This window comes from Rhinatrema bivittatum, chromosome 1, assembly GCF_901001135.1.
Source record: "Rhinatrema bivittatum chromosome 1, aRhiBiv1.1, whole genome shotgun sequence".
Taxonomy (NCBI): Eukaryota; Metazoa; Chordata; class Amphibia; order Gymnophiona; family Rhinatrematidae; genus Rhinatrema; species Rhinatrema bivittatum.
This window is the reverse complement of record NC_042615.1, coordinates 530,156,040-530,178,513: the sequence shown is the minus strand read 5'-3', so window position 1 is coordinate 530,178,513 and position 22,474 is coordinate 530,156,040. Positions and strand designations below refer to the sequence as shown.

The 22,474-nt window shown below is 48.9% G+C and overlaps 1 protein-coding gene across 4 annotated transcripts in view; it reads right to left on the bottom strand.

Moving 5' to 3' along the window:
• SLC1A1 (solute carrier family 1 member 1) overlaps nt 1-22,474 on the bottom strand; it is an 805,722-nt gene that overhangs the window by 427,504 nt on the left and 355,744 nt on the right. For all 4 annotated transcript variants that reach the window (XM_029613486.1, XM_029613471.1, XM_029613480.1 and 1 more), the window contains exon 5: nt 11,552-11,594. In XM_029613486.1, the coding sequence (XP_029469346.1) occupies nt 11,552-11,594 (43 nt within the window). The remainder of the gene's footprint in view (nt 1-11,551; nt 11,595-22,474) is intronic.

The following is a 22,474-nucleotide window of genomic DNA, read 5'->3' as shown; positions in this document are numbered from 1 at the left end:
ATCCAAAGCGTAACCTCGACTTATAATATCTAGGACCCATCGATCCGATGTAACCTTGACCCATTCCTCTAGAAACAGGGAAAGCCGGCCCCCTATCCTTGGGACAGAAGAATGGGTCGGCGTCTCTTCATTGGGCAGGCTTGTTGCTGGAGGCAAACGCATGGGTCCCGGCCCACTGAGGCCGTCTGCCCCGAAAGGAATAAGACCACGACTGTGCTCTGGAGGCCTGCTGTCTAGGGTTAGACCCCCCTCGACCAGGCCGAAAATGACGCTGCCCCCGATAACGGCCCCAAAAGGCACCCTGGGAGCGGCCTGTTCTGGGCTTGTCTTCCGGCGCTTATAAACTTTGTTGTCACCCAATGCTTTGATGAGCTGTTCCAGCTCATCCCCAAACAGCAACTTACCCCGAAAAGGGAAGGACCCCAGCTGAGATTTTGACGAAGCATCCGCGGACCAGTTCTGTAACCATAACAGACATCGTGCGGCCACTGCCGAAGACATAGTATGTGCTGAGGTACGCAAATGGTCGTAGAGAGCGTCTGCGGTATAAGCTACTGCGGACTCCTGTTCAGCTTCCCCCGGGGGGAGGTCAACATCTGTTGTACCCAAAGCAACAAAGCCCGCTGCAACAAGCTGCTGCACGCCGCAGCCCATATACCTAAGGCGGAAACCTCAAAAATGTGCTTGAGCAGTACCTCCCAACTTCCTATCCTGAAGGTCCTTAAGCGCTGTGCCTCCAGTCACAGGGATAGTAGTATGTTTGGCTACAGCCGTGACCGCGGAGTCCACCTTCGGGACCTTAAGGAGGTCTAGCAAGTCGATGGGAAGAGGATATAACTTATCCATGGCCCTAGTGACCCTCAAGGAGGCCTCCGGGCTCTCCCACTCATGAGACACAATTTGCACGAGCTTCGGATGGAAAGGAAGAGTCTGTGGCGGGTCGTGAAGTCCGCTAGGGCCGAATCCCCGGTAGACACCTCTGACGAAACTTGGGACAGAGGGAGCTCCAGCTCCTGGAGCACATGTAAAATCAAAGGGTCTAGTTCCTCCCGCCAAAACATCGGAGGACTAGGGGGTCATCCCCTTCCACCTGTGATGCACTATCCCCCTTGTCACCCATATCGGGAACTGACAAATCCTGTAAACCTGAATCCCCCAGGTCGGGCAGGTCAGGAGACCTACCCCTCGGGAAAATTGGGGGAAGGCAAGAACCTCCCCTAACCTGGTCCTTAGAGACCTTCGGCACCTTAGTAGGGCTAGGGGACTGAGAATCCCACTCAGTCTCCGCTTCCATATAAGCCCTATGCATGAGGAGTACAAATTTGGATGAAAAAGGTTGCCTCCTCTTTAAGGGCCCTGCCGGGGGTGGAAACGGGGGAGGAGCTGTGCCTGGGAGCGAGTCACGTGGTCTATGCTGCGGGGAGAGGGGAGCTCCTCCTCCTCCTCATCGCTAGCGTCTCCCTCCGAGGCCGACAAAATGGCCGCCGCTCCCCGCGCGATTCGGGAGCGGGCCAGGCCTCTGCTCCTCGACCTCGTGGCCGCCGCGCGAAGACCTGCGCCGACTCCTGGGCGCCCCCCCGGCCGAAACGGGCGGTTGCGAAGGCCCCTCGCCCCCGGGGAGACACCGGGAGCAGAGGCATTCGCGGGAGAGCCGGAGCCCCGGCTCTCCACAGGATTGACACACTGTCCCCCTCGGCATCCCGAAAGCAGCTGGGTGAAAAAAATCCACCCCCTCCGGAGGTCCGGGAGAGCATCGGCAGGCACGCTGAGGTAGGGAAGAAATCAATAAAAAATAATGCTGCAAAATAAAAACTGCGCCTGTCTTTCCCTATGTTTATTTTATTTATTTATTTTTCTCAGCTCACAGGAGGACGGCTCTGGGGGCAATCTCAGAGGAAAAAGTAAAAACCTCTCTGAGGGAGGGGCAGAGTGACCGGCCCACCGGTAAATCCTCCCCCTCTTCTCACCGGGCAATGTGTGCCAAAGTCTCCGGGAACTGGCTATAGGGCAATGCCCTGCCTCGCCTGCCAAACACAGCTGCTAGAAACTGACAAAACTTTGTTCTTTAGGTTTTTTTTTTTTTGGTTTTTTTTTAAATGATCCAGTCAAAAAGGGAAAAGCAAGAATAAATGGTCTCTGTTGTCTGCTCTTTTTTTTTTTTCAAACCTGGAGGGGCAAGGCCCCAGAATTTAGAGATCAGGACTGCAGGTTATGCCTCTCAATCTGCTGGAGTCAGAGAAGATACTGAGGGATCGCAGGTGGCACCCCGGGTTATGTGGGAGGTGCTTTTCAGTTTCTCTCTGACTCCATCTGCTGGAAGGGAGGCATAACCCAGCAGTCTGGACTGATCCTGGTACGTACAGGGAAAATCAGACCTTACCTCCTAGAAGCCCTTCAGCAATAAACTACCTGCACAACCAATAGTCACCTCTAGCATTCCCCCAATCGCTATACATAGCAGCAGGGATTTGCCCAACTGACAGGCCGATACAGTAAGGAGCGGTAGGAAAAGCTGCGTTAGTGCCGGGCGCACCTGCGGTTGCTGCACGCACAGTCCGGCTCACCTACCGCTTGATACTGTATTTAAATAGCTTGCAAATGCAAGCTGCGTCCAAGAAGCGTCCGTGAAGCGTTAGGCCCGTGCAACCCATTTTACTGTATAAAGCGCTATACAGTATCCTGGGTGCGCTGGCCTAACGTTTCACGGACACGCTGGTATCTGTCATTTCAAATGACAAGTACCAGGAAGTGGACGGTTCTCCTATGCTCGGGATTGCCAGTCCTCTCTCCCCTCCTCCTGAAGCAAGGCGCGTAAAGCAGCCTTGCTTCGGGAGGAGGGGAGAGAGGACTGGCAGTGTAAAGCAACGAAGCGACTTACTTTTGTTGCAGCCCCCCTCCGGAGACGGACATCGGCGGAGACGGACCGCGGTTCCCCTGCCTCCTGGGGGGGCAGCCGGTTGTGAAAGCGGCCGTGCCGGCGAAGATGGATGCCTGCACGAGCGAAAGTGGCCCCTGTGCGTGCAATTGGGCCGCTCAAGACGTGACGTCACACGCCGTGATGCCAAACGTCGTGACGTCATGCCTTGAGCGGCCCAATTGCACGTACAGGGGCCGCTTTCGCCTGTGCAGGCATCCATCTTCGCCGCCGGCTGCCCCCCCCCGGGAGGCAGGGGAGCCACGGTCTTTCTCCGCCGATGTCCGTCTCCGGAGGGGGGCTGCAACAAAAGTAAGTCGCTTCGTTGCTTTACACTGCCAGTCCTCTCTCCCCTCCTCTCGAAGCAAAGCTGCTTTACGCGCCTTGCTTCGGGAGGAGGGGAGAGAGGACTGGCAATCCCGAGCGTAGGAGAACCGTCATTGCTACTTTTTTTTTCGTTTTTTCGCTTTTTTTCTTTTCGCTTTTTTCCGCTTTCATTGCTTCGGGAGGAGGGGAGAGGACTGGGGCTGCCCCGGAGACCAACACCCATGGACGCGGCCAGGGCAGGTGAGCGGGGGCTGGGGGAAAGTTTGCCGCCTACCCTTAACCCTGCCTCTAACGCAGGGGTAAGGGTAGGCGGTAAGTTAGCAGGTTAAACGCGCGGCAAAACGGCAGGTTAAAAAAGCGATAGTCGGGGCGCGCGTTACTGTATGGGAGGGAATAGCTAATTCGATCGTTTACATCTAATATACATGCCGCAGGCGGAAGGGGTTACCCGGTGATTTAAAGAGGCGGAAAGAATGGGTTAAAGGAGATAGTGTATCGCGGGTTGGATTAACGCGGCCGAAAAGTGAATAGAAAGCGGGTTAGGAGCAGGGTAACGCGGCAGCACTTTACTGTATTGACCTGTGAGGGAGTGAGAGCTTAGCTATCACAAATAAGAGCCCAATCTGTAACTAGATGAAGCTAGACTGAAAAAAACAAAAAAAATAGGAAAGCACATCTACCATCTGCTGGAGACAGAGAATATTGAAAGGCTGGTGTCAGCATGGATACATGAGGCCCATCAGAGAGTCTGTTGTTTTCTGCCTTCATCTGCTGGTAGGTACTAGAAGTGTATTACCCATGTGCAATGGAGTGGCCTGATTGAACGTACTAGAGGAATGAAGGTTGCTAGTATATTCCTAATGAACTCCAAAAACAAGTACTTCAGCTATTTACATTTTTTGATATGCTGGGTTTTTAATCCGGTTTAAGTCTCTGAAGCAATTACCACATTTCAGTGCCCAGGGTTGGACAGGCAGACACCTGTACTTTTTAAGGTCCTTAAAGCTGCAGAGAAGGCAATTAGCAAGATCAAAAACACAAAATGCAAACGGCTATTAAAACTCATTCACACCTTGAGGCCATGCTGTTTCTGCTCCTAGTTGTAACACAGCTGCTGGAATAGGCCCCTGGGCAGTATCAAAAGGAGATCAGGTTTTTAAACTTGGCTTTCATGTAGCTCAATTCTGTGCGGTTCCAGAGCAGACTGCACAATAATCAGCAGGTTGTGTCACACAATTTGTTTAATCTATTTATAGTGACTTGGAAAGAACTCTACACTTAGAGCCTGCGCTACCTACATCGGGGCGGAGTCGGCCCCGGAAGAGGAGGCGTCGGGGCGTCACCGGGGTCGACTTTGCGAGGATGGCGCGGACAGCGAAAAGGTAAGGGCCTTTTCGCTGCCTATTTCGCGCCCAATAACTACACCTTCTATGGTGTAGTTATTGGGTGCGATGCCGGCAGCAATCGCATTGCGGAGGTGCGATCGCTGCCAGCTAGCGCAGGACCGCCCCCCCCCGCCCCCCCCCGTTTTGGCCCCCCGTCCGTCATTACCGCAGTTTTCTAAAGTACCGCAGGCCTGCGGTACTTTAGAAAATGAGGCCCTTAGTGGTGAATTTTCAGTTACACATGTAAAAATTAGCATATATGTGACCAAGTAGCCTGTACTTGCATAACCGCTATTTTAGAAGATTTGAAAATACGCATGTATTTTATATTTCATGCGCATATATATGAGTGGAAAAAAGGGGCTGTTCAGGGGTGTTTCATGGTGGAGGGCTAATGATTATGCACATAAAGTGCTATTTTAAAAAACAAGCGTATACATTTGGCAACTTACATAATTTTACACCTGCTAATTATCTTGCATAATTGATATCAGACTTGTTTATTGCATATAATTGGCTGGGTAGGAGGTCTGAGTAAACTGAGGAGTTCAGGCTGAAGAACCTGAAGGGTCTCGATGACCTGGAGAAGGACTGGGTGAACTACTGGATTAACTGGTAAACTGGTTATTTCAATTATGCACAGTATTTTAAAATATACCACTTAGGTTCTACTTTATTTTCGAATGTACAATATATGTGTGTATATTTTTAAAATAGGTAGGAAAAGTACGCATATTCAATACACTGAAATACTCGCTTTCATTGCATTGCATGCAGTTGTCCATAAGCATACATACATGCATATGTTGCGGGTTACAGAAACTTGTATTTTATAATATGCACTTATGAGATACTGTAGAGATTACTTACCTGATAATCTCATTTTCCTTAGTGTATGCAGATGGACTCAAAACAAGTGGGTATAGTGTGCTCGTGCTAGCAGTTGGAGACGGATCTGACGTCAGCACGGGGTATATATACCCCCACAGGAATTGCAGCAATTCAGTAATCTTCCTTGCAAAAGCTTTATGGATATATGTGAGACTGACCGATCGATTAAATGAACAGGATTACCCTGACCGATTGATAGTAGCTGGAGACCGCCAGTGTCCTCAACCGGAAGGCGTCGACACCTGGCAGGGTGGATGCCCTATATATGAAAACATGGCTTACCATGAGTCGGTGAATCCCCATGTATACCAGCAGCCGGGCGGGATGCTGAGTCCATCTGCATACACTAAGGAAAACGAGATTATCAGGTAAGTAATCTCTACATTTCCTAGCGCGTAACAGATGGACTCAAAACAAGTGGGGATGTACAAAAGCTACTCCCGGACTGGGTGGGAGGCTGCCCGAGGTCCGTTTAGGATTGCCCTTGCAAATGCTGTGTCTTCCCTGGCCTGGACGTCCAGACGTAGAATCTGGAAAAGGTATGGAGGGAGGACCCACGTTGCCGCTTTACATATCTCTCTGCCGGCGACAGCATCCTAGTTTCTGCCCAGGAGGCCGCCTGCGCTCTAGTACAGTGAGCCTTGACCCGTAGAGGTGGTGGTTTTCCCCGCGTCTACGTAGGCCGCCTTGATAACTTCTTTGATCCAGCGGGCGATGGTTGCCCGTGAGGCCGCTTCCCCTTGCTTCTTCCGCTGTGAAGGACGAACAGGTGGTCCGTCTTTCGTACTGCTTCTGACATTTCCAGGTACCTGGACAGCAGCCTGCCGATGTCGAGATGGCGCAGTATTCGACCTTCTTCCGACTTCTTCAAACCTTCCGTGGTTGGCAAGGATATGGTTTGGTTGAGGTGGAAGTGTGAGACTACTTTGGGTAAGAAGGAAGGAACCGTGCGAAGATGGATAGCCCCTGGAGTGATTCTGAGAAACGGATCACGGCAGCACAGCGCTTGTAGCTCTGAGATGCGCCGCGCTGAGCATACAGCCAGCAGGAACACCATCTTCAAGGTTAACAAACGGAGGAACAGGCCTCGAAGGGGTCTGAAGGCGGGTCCCGCTAGAAATTCCAAAACTAGGTTGAGGTTCCACAGGGGCACTGGCCACTTCAGTGGCGGGGCGAATGTGTTTGATTCCTTTCAGGAAACGTGAAACGTCTGGGTGTGTGGCAATGCTGTTGCCGTCACTCCTGGGACTGTAGCAGGATAGCGCTGCCACCTGAACCTTGATGGAATTGAGGGACAGACCCTTCTGAAGTCCATCTTGCAGGAAATCCAAAATGATAGGGATTTTAGCAGCATGTGGATTGGTGCTGTGAGTGTCGCACCAGGCTTCAAATACTCTCCAGATCCTTATATATGTTAGTGATGTGGAGAACTTGCGTGCTCGGAGGAGTGTATCTATTACCGGCCCCGAGTATCCCCTTTTCTTCAGTCGTGCCCTCTCAATGGCCAGACCGTAAGAGAGAATTGAGCTGGATCCTCATGGAGGATAGGACCTTGCCTCAGCAGATCCCTGTGTGGAGGCAGGGGCAGTGGATTCCCCGCCAGCAGTCTTTTCATGTGTGCATACCAGGGTCTTCTTGGCCAGTCCGGGGCCACTAGAAGAACTAGGCCTCTGTGCCGCTGAATCTTGTGTATAATGGCGCCCAGCAGGGGCCATGGAGGAAAAGCATATAGCAGGATCCCCTGAGGCCATGGCTGTACCAGAGCGTCGATCCCGTGGGAGAGAGGATCTCGTCTGCGACTGAAGTACCTGGGTACTTGAGCGTTGGACCTGTCTGCTAGTAGGTCCATGCCCGGAGTCCCCCACTGATCCACAATCATGCTGGAAAGCTGTGGGCGACAGCTGCCATTTCCCCGGGTTTAGGCTTTCTCTCTGCTGAGGAAGTCTGCCGTGGTGTTGTCCCTTCCCGGCGATACGGACGGCGGAGATGTCCTGGAGATTCGCCTCCGCCCAAGCCATCAGGGGGCGTTATTTCTAAGGATACCTGTCAGCTTCTGGTTCCGCCCTGTCGGTTGATGTATGCCACCGTGGTGGCGTTGTCCGACATCACCCTGACCGCTCTGTTTCGAAGTCTGTGGGCAAATCGTAGGCAGGCTAGCCTGACTGCCCGTGCCTCTAGTCAGTTGATGTTCCACCCCGACTCTTCTTTGCTCCACCGCCCTTAGGCGGTGAGTTCTTCACAGTGTGCTCCCCATCCTTTCAGGCTGGCATCTGTAGTGAGCAAGGTCCAGGTTGGGGAGGACATTCTTGACCCCCGGCTCATGTGGCCGGGCTGCAACCACCACCGTAGCTGATTCCGCACTCTGGCTGGTAGAGGTAGGTGTACGGTGTAGTTCTGGGATCGTGGGCTCCACCGAGATAGGAGGGCGCGTTGCAATGGTCTCATATGAGCCCGCGCCCATGGTATCACCCTCCAGAGTGGATGCCATGAGGCCGAGGACCTGTAGGTAATCCCAAGCTGTGGGCTGGGTGGCGCTCAGCAGGCCTGCAGACGATTCCGGAGCTTTGATCTCCTCTTGGAGGTCAGACTGACTTTGTCTCCCTGGGTGTCGAATCGGACTCCTAGGTATTCCAGCGACTAAGAAGGCTGTAGGAAACTTTTGTTTGTGTTGACTACCCATCCTAGGCTTTCCAGAAGAGATATAACTCTGATGGTTGTCTGGTGGCTCTCCTCCGGTGACTTCGCCCTGATCAGCCAATCGTCCAGGTAGGGATGGAGGAGAATTCCTTCCTTCTGAGTGACACCGCCACTACTACTATGACCTTGGTAAAGGTCCGCGGCGCGGTGGCTAACCCGAAGGGTAAAGCTCGGAACTGGAAGTGTTGGTTCAGGTCTTTGAAGCGCAAGTAGCACTGGTGATCGCGATGGATTGGGATATGCAAGTAGGCCTCTGACAGATCTAGGGATGTGAGAAACTCCCCTGGCTGTATTGCACTCTTGACTGACCGCAGAGTTTCCATGCGAAAGCTGGGGACCCGAAGTGTCGGCTGACTGACTTGAGTCCAGGATGGGCCTGAAAGTGCCCTCTTTTCTTGGGGTACTATGAAATAAATGGAATAATGCCCAAAATTTATTTCCCATGCAGGCACTGGGATTATGGCTTTTAGGGACAGGAGCCTCCGCAAGGTCGCTTCCAGTGCCGCCCTCTTGAGGGGTGAACAAGCAGATTCCACAAACTTGTCCAGAGGGAGCCGAAGAAAGTCCAGGTAATACCCTTCTCGGATGATGGCGAGGACCCACTGGTCCGAGGTAATCTCGACCCACCTGGCGGTAGAAGAGGGTTAGCCTGCCCCTATGGCTTCTACCCTCAGATGGTTCGGCTGATTCTCATTGTGGGGGGTGCGGCCAGGACCCGAACCCGAGCCGGTTCTCGTCTCCTATCGTTGTGCTTGGTCCGAAAGGACTGGTTCCTAATCTGAGAACGAGTGCTTGGTAGCGAGCACTGTAAGGGTTGAAGCGCTGAGAGTTTCTACCTCTGGATGGCCTAGGAAAAGAACGCTGGCTCCTCCTTGACCTGTCTTCTGGTAGACGGGGTAATGGAGAGGCGCCCCATCTATTAGCCAGTTTCTCGAGATCGCTGCCGAACAGGAGGGATCCCTTAAAGGGCATTCTTGTGAGGCGTGTCTTGGAGGAAGTGTCGGCCGCCCAATTACGTAGCCAAAGCTGTCTCCTGGCTGCCACTGAGGATGACACTCCCTTGGCTGCCTTATGGACTAGGTCGGAGGCTGCGTCAGTGAGGAACGAGAGAGCTGATTCCATTTCTTCTCCCGGGGTGTTGTTGCTAGCTTGCGATAAACAGGAACGCGTCTCCACGGTGCAGCAGGTCGCAATTCTTAGGGACATGGCCTGCCCCTCAAAGGCTCGTTCAGAATGGCGTCCATGCACCGGTCATGTGCATCCTTGAGGGCCGCTCCTCCCTCCACCCGGAATGGTGGTGCGCTTCACAATTGGCGCTAACTATGGGCGTCTACCTTGGGGCACGCAGCAGCTCCTTGGTCGCTGGGTCCAGGGGGTACATGCCAGACAAGGGCCCGACCCCCCTTGAATGAGGCCTCCGGCGCATTCCATTCCAGAATCAATTAGCTGCTGTGCTGCTTGTAGGAGGGGAAAATGGTGAGCCGTTTGGCGCAGGCCCCTCTAGCAGAGGGTTCATTCTAGGTTCCCCTGGGGAGTCCTGGCCCGGGATAGCCAGTTCTGATCGGCATTGAGAGACCAGGCCTGGGAGATCCTCTTTCCGAAAGAAGCGTCTCATGGTCCAATATGGTTCTATCCCCGAGGGAAGTTCTCCCTCCTCGGCGGGCTCGTCATCTTCCTCAGAACAATCTGAATCCCCATAAGTGGGGCTTCCGGGTGGCGAGTGGCCGTGCCTAGGTCTTGAGGGTCCAGGGGCCGGGTCATCCGGTACGTATGGACCCATTCGGGGATCAGACTGCATCTTGACAAAGGCGTGAATTCCCTTGAATAATTCCACCCAGGAGAGCGAAGCAGGATCTGGCCTTAGGGGCACCAGGTCTCTCGGGTTCCCTGGCTGCTCACCGCAGCCCGCTAGGTCCAGCGTGTTCCCTGAGGAACTGGCAAGTACGCTGGGCTGGGACCAGTCCTGGCCTGGAACTCCCAGGGCCTTCTCACATTGGGCACATAGGGAGTCTGCATCCTCGCTCAGTGTGGCTTCTGAGGTTGCATGCTGAGCAGAGGCTTAGAGCTCTTATGCCTGATTCTGGAGGTGCCGGCTCTGCGACGCATGGGCTCTCTACGCTCCATCTCGTCTGTTATCTCCTCCCAGCTGGAGTATGCGCCTTGTAATATGCGCGAAAGCTGTGCGCTTATCCACGTGCGCCTGTCCACTTGCGCCAATCAACGTGCGCCTAACAACGGGCGCCAATGGACGTGCGCGCCTAGCAACTGGCGCCTATCAGCGTGCCTTAGCAACGGGCGCCTATCAGCGTGCCTTAGCAACATGTAACAACATGCGCCTAGCAGCATGCGCTTAGCAACGTGTAGCAACGTGCGCCTATCAACATGAATCAAGGTGACTTCAATGTACGCCTTTACTGAATATGCGCCCAAGTATTTTCGGGCGCTTAACATATACTCCCGTCGCCGATGCGCGCAGTCTGGCCTGAGCGCTAGAGCGAGGTGACAAACCAGGGCAGATGGCGTCGGTGAGCAAGCAGGCAAAATGGCGACCTCCTTGGCGGGCTGCCACGTAGGCAGACCCCGCTAATCCTCGCTTCCTCGGAGACCAGCAAGTAAAGATGTACGCCTTACCTTGTCTTCGGCTCTTTCCCGGCTACGACCCGGCGGTCTCCGGCTGCAGGGGGGAGAGGGTGATTACCGTCAACGCCGCGCTCGAGGAAGTGCACCCGCTGCCTCTAGGCCGCGCCCAACTCGGCTTGCTTCGGGGGGCCAAGTCCTCACCGGGACCGAGGCTGCCTCTGTGCCGCGCCCGAGCCCTTCGCACTCGGGGACTAAGGTCCCTGCCGCGAGTCGCCACCGGACCGAGGCTCTTACCTCCGAGGGACTCACGGAAATCACCTCGGGAAACTCAACTGGGGGAGGGACCAAATGGTATCACCGCAGGAGTGCGGGGCTCGTCTTCAGGTAGGCTTCTTCTATGATTTAGAGTCGGTTAGAATTTGGAAAAACGCTCAGCGAGCGTGAGGTAGCTCCAAGCTGCTTTGAAGACGGAAATTACTGAATTGCTGCACTTCCTGGTGGGGGTATATTACCCCGTGTTGACGTCAGATCCGTCTCCAACTGCTAGCACGAGCACACTATACCCACTTGTTTTGAGTCCATCTTGCCACACGCTAGGAAAATGCAGGTTATAAAATGCTATCGTACAAATATATGCGGCCATATACAAGCATATATACCACTGTGTAGAGTTGTTTGAAAGTTATCCTCTTAGGTGGCAATTTAAAAAAAATAAATAAATAAGGCACCTCTGAGTCAAAATATATATTTCTCTTACCTGCTGAAAACAGGCCTGGACGAGGTTTTCTGGAAACATATTTCTGTAAAAGAGATAAAAATCATTGTGCTGTCTGCTACAGCATATTGTAAATGGACTTGGGAACACAGTAGTACAGTAGGTGGACCTTGAAATATAAATTCTCTTTTTCATGAGTCTGCTAGACTGCAATTGGGAATAAGCTTGAAATATATAGGGCACAATAAATTGCAGATAGATTTAATACAAAATTCTGGGGGCAGGTTTCATGACCCAGTGACAGTGCTACAATAGAGAAGTCCAAGTTTGATTATAGATTAGAAGTCCCAACAGAAGAGGAGAAAACTATAGGGCAAAAAAAAAAAAAACCCCTCCTCAAATGAAGTTTTCCAGTTCTTGTACTGGATATTAATGTGTATGGCAATTTTATGTTATGTTCTGCTGTACTTAGGATGAGAGATGAAAGACATTATTATTGCACTGAAGAAGACAACTGTACGTTGTTTCAATCATTGGATACGGATTTGTCATGTTATGAACACTTTGTTGGTACATGTTTGAGAAATGCTTATAAAAATGTAATTATAAAAAAAGCAGACCCTCACAAATTATCTGATAGATTAAACAAGTTTACTTACCATAAATGGTGTTTTCCAAAGATACTAAGATGAATTAGCCATGACATGTGGGTGATATCATCCGGCGGCTCTGAATGGTCTCCTTCTCTCCTAGCTAGTAGAGCTTTACTTATACTGAGCTTGTGTAGGAATTTCAGTGCGGTTGTTGCCTTGTGAACATCCTCGGTCGATATCAGAGCTAATCCTAGCTAGGTAGTTGACTCTCCAGGGAGGCTGCGGGTATTTAGCATGGTTAAGTCATTGTGCTATCTACAGAAAACACTATTTATCGTAAATAACGTGCTTTTTCCTTGGATAGCAGACTGAATTAGCCATGACACGTGGGGAGTCCCAAGCTAAGAGTTGCAACAAATCATATTGAATAAGCAACCTGGACCCCACTGTGGACAGTAGACTACTGGGAGAAAAGATTATGTAGAACAGCTTGTCCAAATTTTACTATCAGCCCTTGAGAGATTGTCCAGACCAGCGATTCTCACCAGTGTCTTGCGACACACCACTGTGTCACAAAGGCACAAGCTAGTGTGTCACCACCTCTGCGACCAGAATACTGTGCTCCCTGGACTCTTGCTGATGTGGCTATGTTCCTTCCCTTCCTCTTTTCCAGCGGAATGCAGAGATCTCCTCCTTCACCTAGGCAGTCAGCAATTTTCAAGCCCAGGCAGAACACTAACAGCAGAGATGATTGCAGCATTGAGTGGCCATCTAGAAAGAAGATATGGGGGTGGGGTGGAGCCACATGGGCAGTATGGCCTCCTTATCAGCAGGGCACAGAAGAGGAAGTGAGGTAGACCCTCGTAGGAATAAGAGAAGGAGCAATGCGAGCTAAATTTGAAGAGGCTCAATGGCAGGCCCCGCAGCCCCAATTGCTGCTGCTATTACTTGTGCTTTCGGGAGGAGAGAAACATTGTGTGTGTTTGCCTGGGTGAGGCTGAGCACATGAATAAGAGACAGCCTGTGTGAGACTGAGCATGTGAGAGTGAAAGACAGCCTGTGTGTGCATGTGTTTGGGTAACTGAGCACAAGAGAGTGAGAAACAGCCTGCACGTGTGTGTGCAAGCGCGTGCAAAATTAAGTAAGAGTGAGTGAGCGAGAGCCTGTGTGTTTGTGTAAGTGAGACTGAGCATTGTCCAATGCTGGCCTATCTCACTGGAACTCAATGCCCCCTGACTTATGATGTGAGCCCTGCACTCAGAAATAAAAAAAAAAAATGAAAGCCTTGGCTCTTCAAGCAGGCCTTCACTTAACACCCCCGCCACTTCCATATTGCTAATATTCAATCACAATCATCTGTACATAATTCCTTACTAATTTATTGTTATATTGATTTGTTTTAATTGTGCCACTGTTTCCTCCCCTTTCCTTGCCTTTCCTTCCTCCCTATCTTTCCTCAAACTCTAATATTAGAACCATCTACTTGATGGCATGTTATACAACTAGTTTATTTGTTTAACTGTAACTTCTACTACTTACTCCTTTCCTCCTCCTTCTTCCTCTCTATCCGTTCTTTGTAAACCGATATGATATACATACGAGCTTCAGTATATAAAAGCTTTAAATAAATAAATGTGAGTGAGGGAGACAGTATGTGCATATATGAGAGAGAAAGAGGAGAAAGTGTAACAACCCCCCTTCTCTCGCTAAGCCAAAGAATCTCAGAGCACTGTGAAATTAAAAGTTCCCAGGTATGGAGAGCAGGGGATTTTTTTTCCCTTATTAGTTTTAATTATTGGATGTTTGTGTCTGCTGTTTTGAAAACTTTTATCGGTGTTTGGAACATTTTTATGAGTTTTTAATTGTTGGATGTTATTCTGTTCTTTAGCTGTTATGAAATATGTATATTTTTATTAGTATGATTTTATTACTATTGATTTTATATTTTTTGATTTTTTTATGAGGAATGGGGATTTTATTTTTCCATTGTTGTGCTGTTGTGGTTTCCAGTTCAGTTTTTGTCTGTACATTTCTATTCATATTTACAAAAAGCTCTTTTTATTCTGTATTTGGTGAGGGTCTGTCTGTATTCTGCATCTATGACCGAGGTGAGGTATTCGCCAGCATGTAGTTTCTGTATAAGGATCTAAAGCAACCTGGCTTGCTCGGCTTTCCAAATATGAGGTATATTGTATTTTAGAGCCTGATGTAACATTAGCACTTTACCTTTTCATAAGTAGTGTTGTTACTGTTTGCGTGCTGGCAGTGTTGTTTTTGTATGGAGGTTTTACTATATTGTTGTTCTAATTCTTTTACTTGTGACTGAGTGCTAAGCTCACACTGAACACAAGCCTAATGACATATGGGTTCCAAGTATCTTTTTTCGCTTTTTTGCAGGGTTTTCCAGTTGGCACCACAATAGTGCATGTAAATATAATATACATGTTGTAAGTGATTTTTTTTTACCTCAGACTGTACTTTCAATGTTATTTTTCATACAAAATCAAATGCATACATTTTAATTGTGTGGGGAGGGGAGGATGCACAAGGCTGTACGGTTCACAAGGCAGACTTCTTCACCTACTGGGCCCAACAGAACACAGTTCTTGTCCTCCATTCCTGCCAGAGCCCAGCGAGAAATGTCAATTCTCTTTCTCTTCCAGGTCAGTAATAACTGATTCTATCTTTCCTGCTGGACCTGAAAGTGACAGCAGAAGAAAAAAGGATGGTGGTCCCACAGGGATAAGGAATGCAGCTTGTACAAACAATTTATGTTACTTCTGTTCAGAGAGAGTACTCATATTTCCCTTGTGTCATTCTTAACAATAAAAGTAAAAAACCTCAAGTGGAGTGATAGAAGGTTTGGATGGAATAGAGTACCTTCGTGCTGAGTTAACAAGGCAGGGTATGTGCTGAGATGGATGAGAAGACTGCTTGAAAACTGTATGAGATATGCAATCACACTGGAGCTATGAGGATCAGCCAAGCTCGATCTTGTACCGTAGCACTTTCCACACTGTTCTGGTGATCAGTGGTATTGATGGCATAGTGTACAAGAGACATGCATAACAATTGAGCAGGAAAGCGCCCTGAGCTAATCTGAGTTTGCTGAGCAGAACTGAGCAAAATTTTCCAGATTTCTCTTCTGTTCCAATATGAACAGGTTGAGTATTGATAGATCCCATAAGTTAAACAGTGCGTCGCAAGAGACCACTTGTGAAGATGGAAAACTCTGCTTAGACGATCTGCTAGTGTACTGGGAGATTCGCAGAAGTTAAGTAGCAAGTACGACAGCTTGATTCCTGTTTGCCCATCGCTAGTTCTTTAGCACTTCCTGGCAGAGAGTCTATGACCTTGTGCCTCTCTGTTTGTTGACAAACATGGCGACTTGATTATCCATCTGAATTAAAATGCTCTTTCCTCGGAGAAAATGCAGGAACGTCGCCAGAGGATCTCTGACTGCTTTCAGTTCCAGCAGATTGATTTGAAAGTGACTTTCCTTGAGAGACCAAATCCCTTGGGTTCAGAAAGGTACTGTGTGGGTGCCCTATCCTTTTATGGAGATCTCTGTCACTAAGGTTACCTGATGAGGGACAGCGTGAAGTGGAACTCCCTCTTGAAGAACGCGGGGGTTCAACCACTAGTGTAATTCCTGTTTCATGTCTCTGGAGACTTGTAGTGTGGTTGTCAAGGACTGAATCAGTTGGTCCCATTGAAAGCACAGACCCCACTACAGGTGATGGATATAAAGATTAGTGGAACTATATAAATAGACTTCACAATAAGAACTAAAATTATGAGAATCGCTCTGGCCATCAAGCATTGCAAGATTAGTAGACTGTGAATGAGCAATTCATGCCCCAAAAAATTTTGAAGCCAATATTCAGTGGCCATTTAGTGGGCATGTTTTCTTGCTAAAGTTAGTCGGATAACTTTTCCTGGATATTCAGTGGGATAAATGTCCCACTGAATATCCCAGATTAAAATTATCCGGCTAACCTTAGCCGAATAACTTTAAAACATAACCGGATATTCTTCTGAATATCACTGGTTATGTATAAAGTTATTTGGCTATGCTTAGCTGGATAACTGTACACTTAACCAGCTATATTCAAAAGAATATAGCAAATGAAGTAGTGTTCCTGATTAAAAAAAAAAAATCACTGGCCTACAAATCCAAACCAGTCCCCTGTCTCTTTCCCACCTGAGCTCCAATGGACCTCCGGGTCCGAATCTACTGGCCTCTGCCACATCTCCATTTTCATTAAAAAGTATTAGTGCCATGAGTCATAACCAGTTAATCCCCTCTACTCTTTTTTTTTTCAAAATTATCATGCTCTCCAAATGCCCCCCGCTTCCCGCCCAACACCCATCCCATATCTTTTCTTTCCACCCACCTTAATGTGTAGCATTTCTTCAGCCTGGATCATGCTAGCAGCCTACTGCAGTCCAGGTCCTGTGCTTCTGCCGCTGCTAGGCTACTCCACACAAAGCCAGATAACTTTAGACCTGCTCTGAAACAGGTCTAAAGTCATCCAGCTAATATAGCCCCAGATTCATCAATGCTATAAATATAGCGGAAATAGCGCCTGTGATAAAAATGAGGCATGGTTAGGCTAATTTCCCTGCTACCGCATCGCATAGGTAATTTCCGCAATGCATGATACACTTATCGCACTTGTGCTATTTTTCACATTGCACGCTGAGTAATCCACTGCAGGCACATTACTGACTGAAAAGATTTTTTATCACAAATGGTGGTTCGAGCAGGAGACACAGAGAGACCAATCTGTCACTCTACTATTTATACCACTGTAAGAGGGGGCACTATAAACTCAGGGTGAGGTCTGTGGGTTGGGGTAGATTTTGCGGGGGTTTTAGATACACAGCTGCAGTCAAGCTAGGTAGAGAGTACATTGTACAAATCAACTCCTCTTTTACCTTTCATCACTCCAAATGACACAAAATCTTCACTGATGTCAACTTTGCTGTTCGTACCTCTGACTATCTAGAATTGCCCCCCAAAACCTATCCTACCCCCAAACCTCACCCTGAGTTAATAATGCCCCTAAGGGGCTCTTTTTTCACCACTATTTGCAATTAATCCTGTTCAGTCGGTAACACTCAGCTAACGTGGGCACAACGCACAGAAAATAGGTGCAGTTATTTCCGGTGTTAAAACCCGCTTTGCTGTGCATTACTCTATCACATTTGATGTTAGGAGCTGCTCCTTTCCATTAACTCCACCCAAACTCCTCCCACTTGCATAGCAAATGTCACATTTGCATACTAATTTACGATGCGCTATTTACCATGCGTGTTACGGTGAAATGATAAATGACCTTGTTAGCTAGTTATAGTTGAAAATCATCTGAGTTAGCCGGATAACTTTGTCATGCACAGGAACGCCCCTTTATTATCCAGCTAAATTATAGTTGGATAATGACTTATCCAGCTAGAACTTAGCTGGACAAATGGCTGAATATCCCAAACCTTACCATTTAGATGGATAACTTTCAATTATCCATCTAAATGGCTTTTGAATATCTACCCCTTTATTTTCTGGGTTAGAACAAGATTTGATTTCACAAAATTCACCAGAAAACCCATCTTCTGCAGAAGCTAATCTGTCTTTTGAAGGAGAAACTAACATGTCTTCCCAGGAGCTGGCTGTGACTAGCCAATCGTTCAGGTACAGAAAGACTTACTCCTTGACGCTGTAGGTGTGCCGCTACTACAAGCAAGCATTTGATGAAGATTCTCGGAGCTGCCAATAGCTAAAAGGAAGTATTCTGTATTGATCATGGGAAGAAATCCACCTTGAAATTAAGGTAGCCCCAGTGGATAGGATGGATGGGTATGTGAACATAAGCATCCTTCAGATCGAGAGCACACGTCCAGATGTAGAGAAGAATCGTGCAGAGGGAATTCATTTTGAATTTATCTCAGAGTAAATGCTTCTTCAGGTCTTTCAAATCCAGAATGGGTTCTAGTCCTCCAGATTTTTTGGAGATGAGAAAATACCAGGAGTAGAATCCCTGTTCATGTTGGAGCACAGGGACACTCTATTGCTTAGTGCTGAAGAAGTGATTCCACTTCCAAATGGAGATGCATCAAGTGAGTCAGATCTGGCCTGAGGGTTAAACAATGAGAAAGAGATGGTAGTTGGGAGAAACCCAAATTGTAATCAGATTCCATGATCTTGAGGACCCAGTGGTGCTTGATTATCTGATGCCACTCCTCCAGGAAGGCCTGGATTCTGCCTCCCACCAGAGAGGGTGACTGTTGAATATTCATCAAGATCAAAATCTAGATCCAGGTTTGGGTTGATGGTGTTCATGATGACAAGCTTGAGCCAAAAGTTCCTGCTGTTGCTCAGCTGGAGGAGGAGGGATCCTGTACCTTTGAAAAGGACTGAAAGGGCATCTCTGGAAGTATGGCCTCTTTCGAGTAGAAGGATCGCCTCAAAGAGGGCTGTTTAGGCATTGTTGAGGACTGGACCACCACATTCTGTTCCTTTATTAAGCAACTGTTTCTCTGAGTTTTTCTTCAAAGAGGTGCTCCCCCAGACAAGGCACATCCATCAACTTTACATGAATGCCATTGCAAATGCTACTGGCTCTTAACCAGGCCATGTGTCGAGCTCCAATGGAAGCTGTTGAGGTATGCAATATGGAGTCAAATGATTCATAGACTGAGAGGAGAAGGTGTTGTATATATTCTTCTGTGTCCAGAAGCAGTGGAGGATAATATCCGCCCTCAGTTTTAGTTTCTCTATACATTCAAGACAAGACACTTTTTTAGCTATTTAAATTTAAGTTTAACTCTGGGTTCGGACTTTGAACACTTGCAGTGTCTTGTTTTTTAATGAAAAATGAAAATACGAGAAAATTAGTAAATCCGAAAGCATGGGCTGTTTTTGGACTAATGATTAAAGATGACCCCATAGCAGTCAAAATTGGAGCAGAAAAGCTTGCTCACCGTAGGGTGTTATGATGGTCTGTGAAGTATCAACAAAAAGACATATATAAAGTGATCGGGATTTTGGTGAAGAAATAACCTGTTGTTAACGTTTTGTTTTCTAATCAATTTCTTTAAATTTATCCATCAACTTCAGAGAAAGCTATTTTTTGAGGAATATCTGACAGTTTCTTTTAATTTGTCAATCGTGAAAAATCTATCTAATTGGACTCTCTGGCCCCTTGGACCCCTTGTTACATATTTTTCAACAGAAGGTCTTAGGTGATGTTGAACAAATCAAAAACATGCCATCTAGAGGCATTGACTATCTCGGTAGAGAGACTCCGGTCTCAACTTGAAGAATCCGCCCTAGATAAGCCAGGGACTCTTGCCATCAATGCTTCCTCTGCTTCGAAGCCCTCACGGGCACTGCTGGCCCTCCCAGCTCTTCCCCGTTTCAATGGGGATCCTCGTCTCTGTCAGGGTTTTATCAACCTGTGTTATATGCAGTTTGCACTCCAGCCTTCGTTGTTCCCAGATGAAGTGACAAAGATCACTTTTATCCTATCCTGTTTGGAAGGGAAAGCCCTGGCATGGGCCTCCCTGCTTTGGGAGCATTCTGACTATACACCAGCAGCTCCCTCAATTCATCTCCTCGTTCCGACGCACCTTCGATGACCGAGGCCGACAGGCAGTCGGCCTGTCGGCCGAATTGGGATGGCAGGAAGACTGCCTGCAGGCATTCTACCTTGAGGGCTTGTCATCCGCCATGAAGGACGAATTAGCAGCCCGAGAGATCCCCACGTTGTTGGAGGACCTCATCGCCTTAGTTGGACGGATTGACCACCACCTCCGGGAACAGCACCGGGTAGTAACACCCAGCAGACGACCAGCCCTGGAACCACCTCGGTCTGTTAGCCCCAGATCAAGGGCACCTTTGGCGGCTTCCCAGCCAAAGGAAGAACCTATACAGATAAACCGCGATCACCTTACTCCCGAAGACGGAAATCCGGCCTCTGTCTCTATTGTGGAGGTCCTGGTCACCTTATCCAGGCATGTCCGGTGCGTCCAGGAAACTCCAGAGTCTAAGCCCGGCAGGGGTCCCGAGCTTGGGCACTACAGTCACTGGCCTTCAACTTTTGTTGCCTGTCTCCCTCCTCAGGGAGGCACACTCCTTTTCCATTACCACCCTCGTGGACACTTGGGCTGGTGGGAATTTCATTCTCGAAGAACTCGTTACACTTCTCCAAGTTCCGACTCAACCCCTAGAAGTGCCTTTACAGATTGCCTCCATTCATGGAGAGCCTCTTCCTGACTGCATCACTCATCGCACGCTACCCATTCGATTGACCATAGGAACTCTCCATGAAGAGAGGAAATAACCCTCTTGATCCTCAAGCAGTCAAGTAAACCTTGTTGTCTTCGGCCTACCATGGCTACAATTACACTCCCCACATTTTACTTAGGAGTTGCTTCAACTCACCCAGTGGGGGCCCCGGTGCCAGACCCACTGCCTACGATGGGTGTCCCCGTCTATTCTGGTATTAACGTCTACGCCCCTTCCGGGGCTACCTACACCCTATGCTGACTACCAGGACGTGTTCTCCAAACAACAAGCAGACATCTTACCTCATCTCGGAAGTTCAACTGCCCAATCGAACTACTACCTGGCAGCACTCCTCCCAAGGACAGAACCTACCTGCTTTCACTTCCTGAGACCCAAGCGATGTCCACATATATTAAGGAAAATCTAGCTAAAGGGTTCATCAGACCCTTGATGTTTCTTTTTTGTGAAGAAAAAGGACAGTACCTTAAGGCCTTGTATTGATTACCGAGGACCAAGACCAATACCCACTCCCGTTCATCAGCGAGCTGTTCTACCGACTTCAGGGAGCTCGCATCTTTACCAAGTTGGATCTATGTGGGGCCTACAACTTGGTCAGAATACAACCCGAAAATATATGGAAAACCGTGTTTAATACGTGGGATGGACACTATGAGTACGTAGTAAAGCCCTTTGGGTTATGCAACGCCCCTGCCATTTTCCAGAGGATGATGAATGAGATCTTCCAAGACCTCCTCTACTCCTTCGTCACAATGTATTTGGATGACATCCTGATCTTTTCCAGAAAGCTGGAGTCCCATCGCTCTCATGTCCAGACTGTTCTTCTGCGACTCAGGGATCATCATCTCTACGCCAAACTTGAAAAATGCCTTTTTGAGCAGTCTAGTCTCCCGTTCCTGGGATACATCATTTCCAGCCAAGGATTCACCATGGACCCAGACAAGCTCCAAGGTATTCTTGACTGGCCTCAGCCAGTCGGTCTGCATGCCTTACAAATGTTCTTAGGATTCACGAACTATTACCGCCACTTTATTGCAGACTAGTCCACGCTGACAGCTCCACTCACCGCCATGACTAAGAAGGGATGTGATTTTCGGGTGTGGAGTCTCAAAGCCTAGTCCGCCTTCCAAGCACTTAAAGAGGCCTTTTGTACTGGCCCATGTCTCCGCCATCCAGACCCGAACCGCCCCTTCATCGTTGAGGTTGACACATCTGCTATTAGCGCTGGGGCGATCCTCAGTCAATACTTCTCTAAGGGAACCCTTGTTCCATGTTCATTTTACTCCAAGTTTTCACCTACCGAAAGCAACTATACTATTGGGGACCACGAACTCCTGGCCGTGAAGTTGGCCCTCCAGGAGTGGCGCCCCTGGCTCGAGGGAGCCCAGCATAGGTTCAGCATTTACACCAATCATAAAAACTTGGAACACCTGAAAGAGGCCCAACTACTAAATGCCAGACAGACCCACTGGGCCCTCTTCTTCGCACGTTTCAACTTTGAACTAAGTTATCATCCGGCTGAGAAGAATCTCCGCGCTGACGCACTCTCACGCTCAGTGGAGCCAGAGGATACTCCTGAGACATCAGCTCACATCATAGACCCTGCCTGTATTTCCATCACAGTTACCACCACCATTCCTGCTGGCAAGACGGTGGTCCCTCACTGCCTCCTAGAGCGAGTCCTTCGTTGGGCCAAGGACTCCTGCCTTGCCAGCCATCCCAGCCAGACTCAAACCCTCGAGATGCTACGCAGACACTACTGGTGGGCTACTATGGCAATGGATTCCCGAGACTACGTAGACTCTTGTCCTGTCTGTGCACAACAAAAGCCTCCCACGGGACGTCCGTGGGGGCTTCTTCAACCTCTCCCGGCACCTACTGAACCATGGACCAGTCTTTCCACAGACTTCATTATGGATCTGCCCCCCTCCAAGGGGCACACCGTAATCTGGGTCATAATAGACTGCTTCTCCAAAATGGCCCATTTTGTGCCTTTACCTGGCCTACCGTCGGCCCTAGAACTTGCACGACTATTCCTGAATCATATCTTCCATCTCCACGGACTGC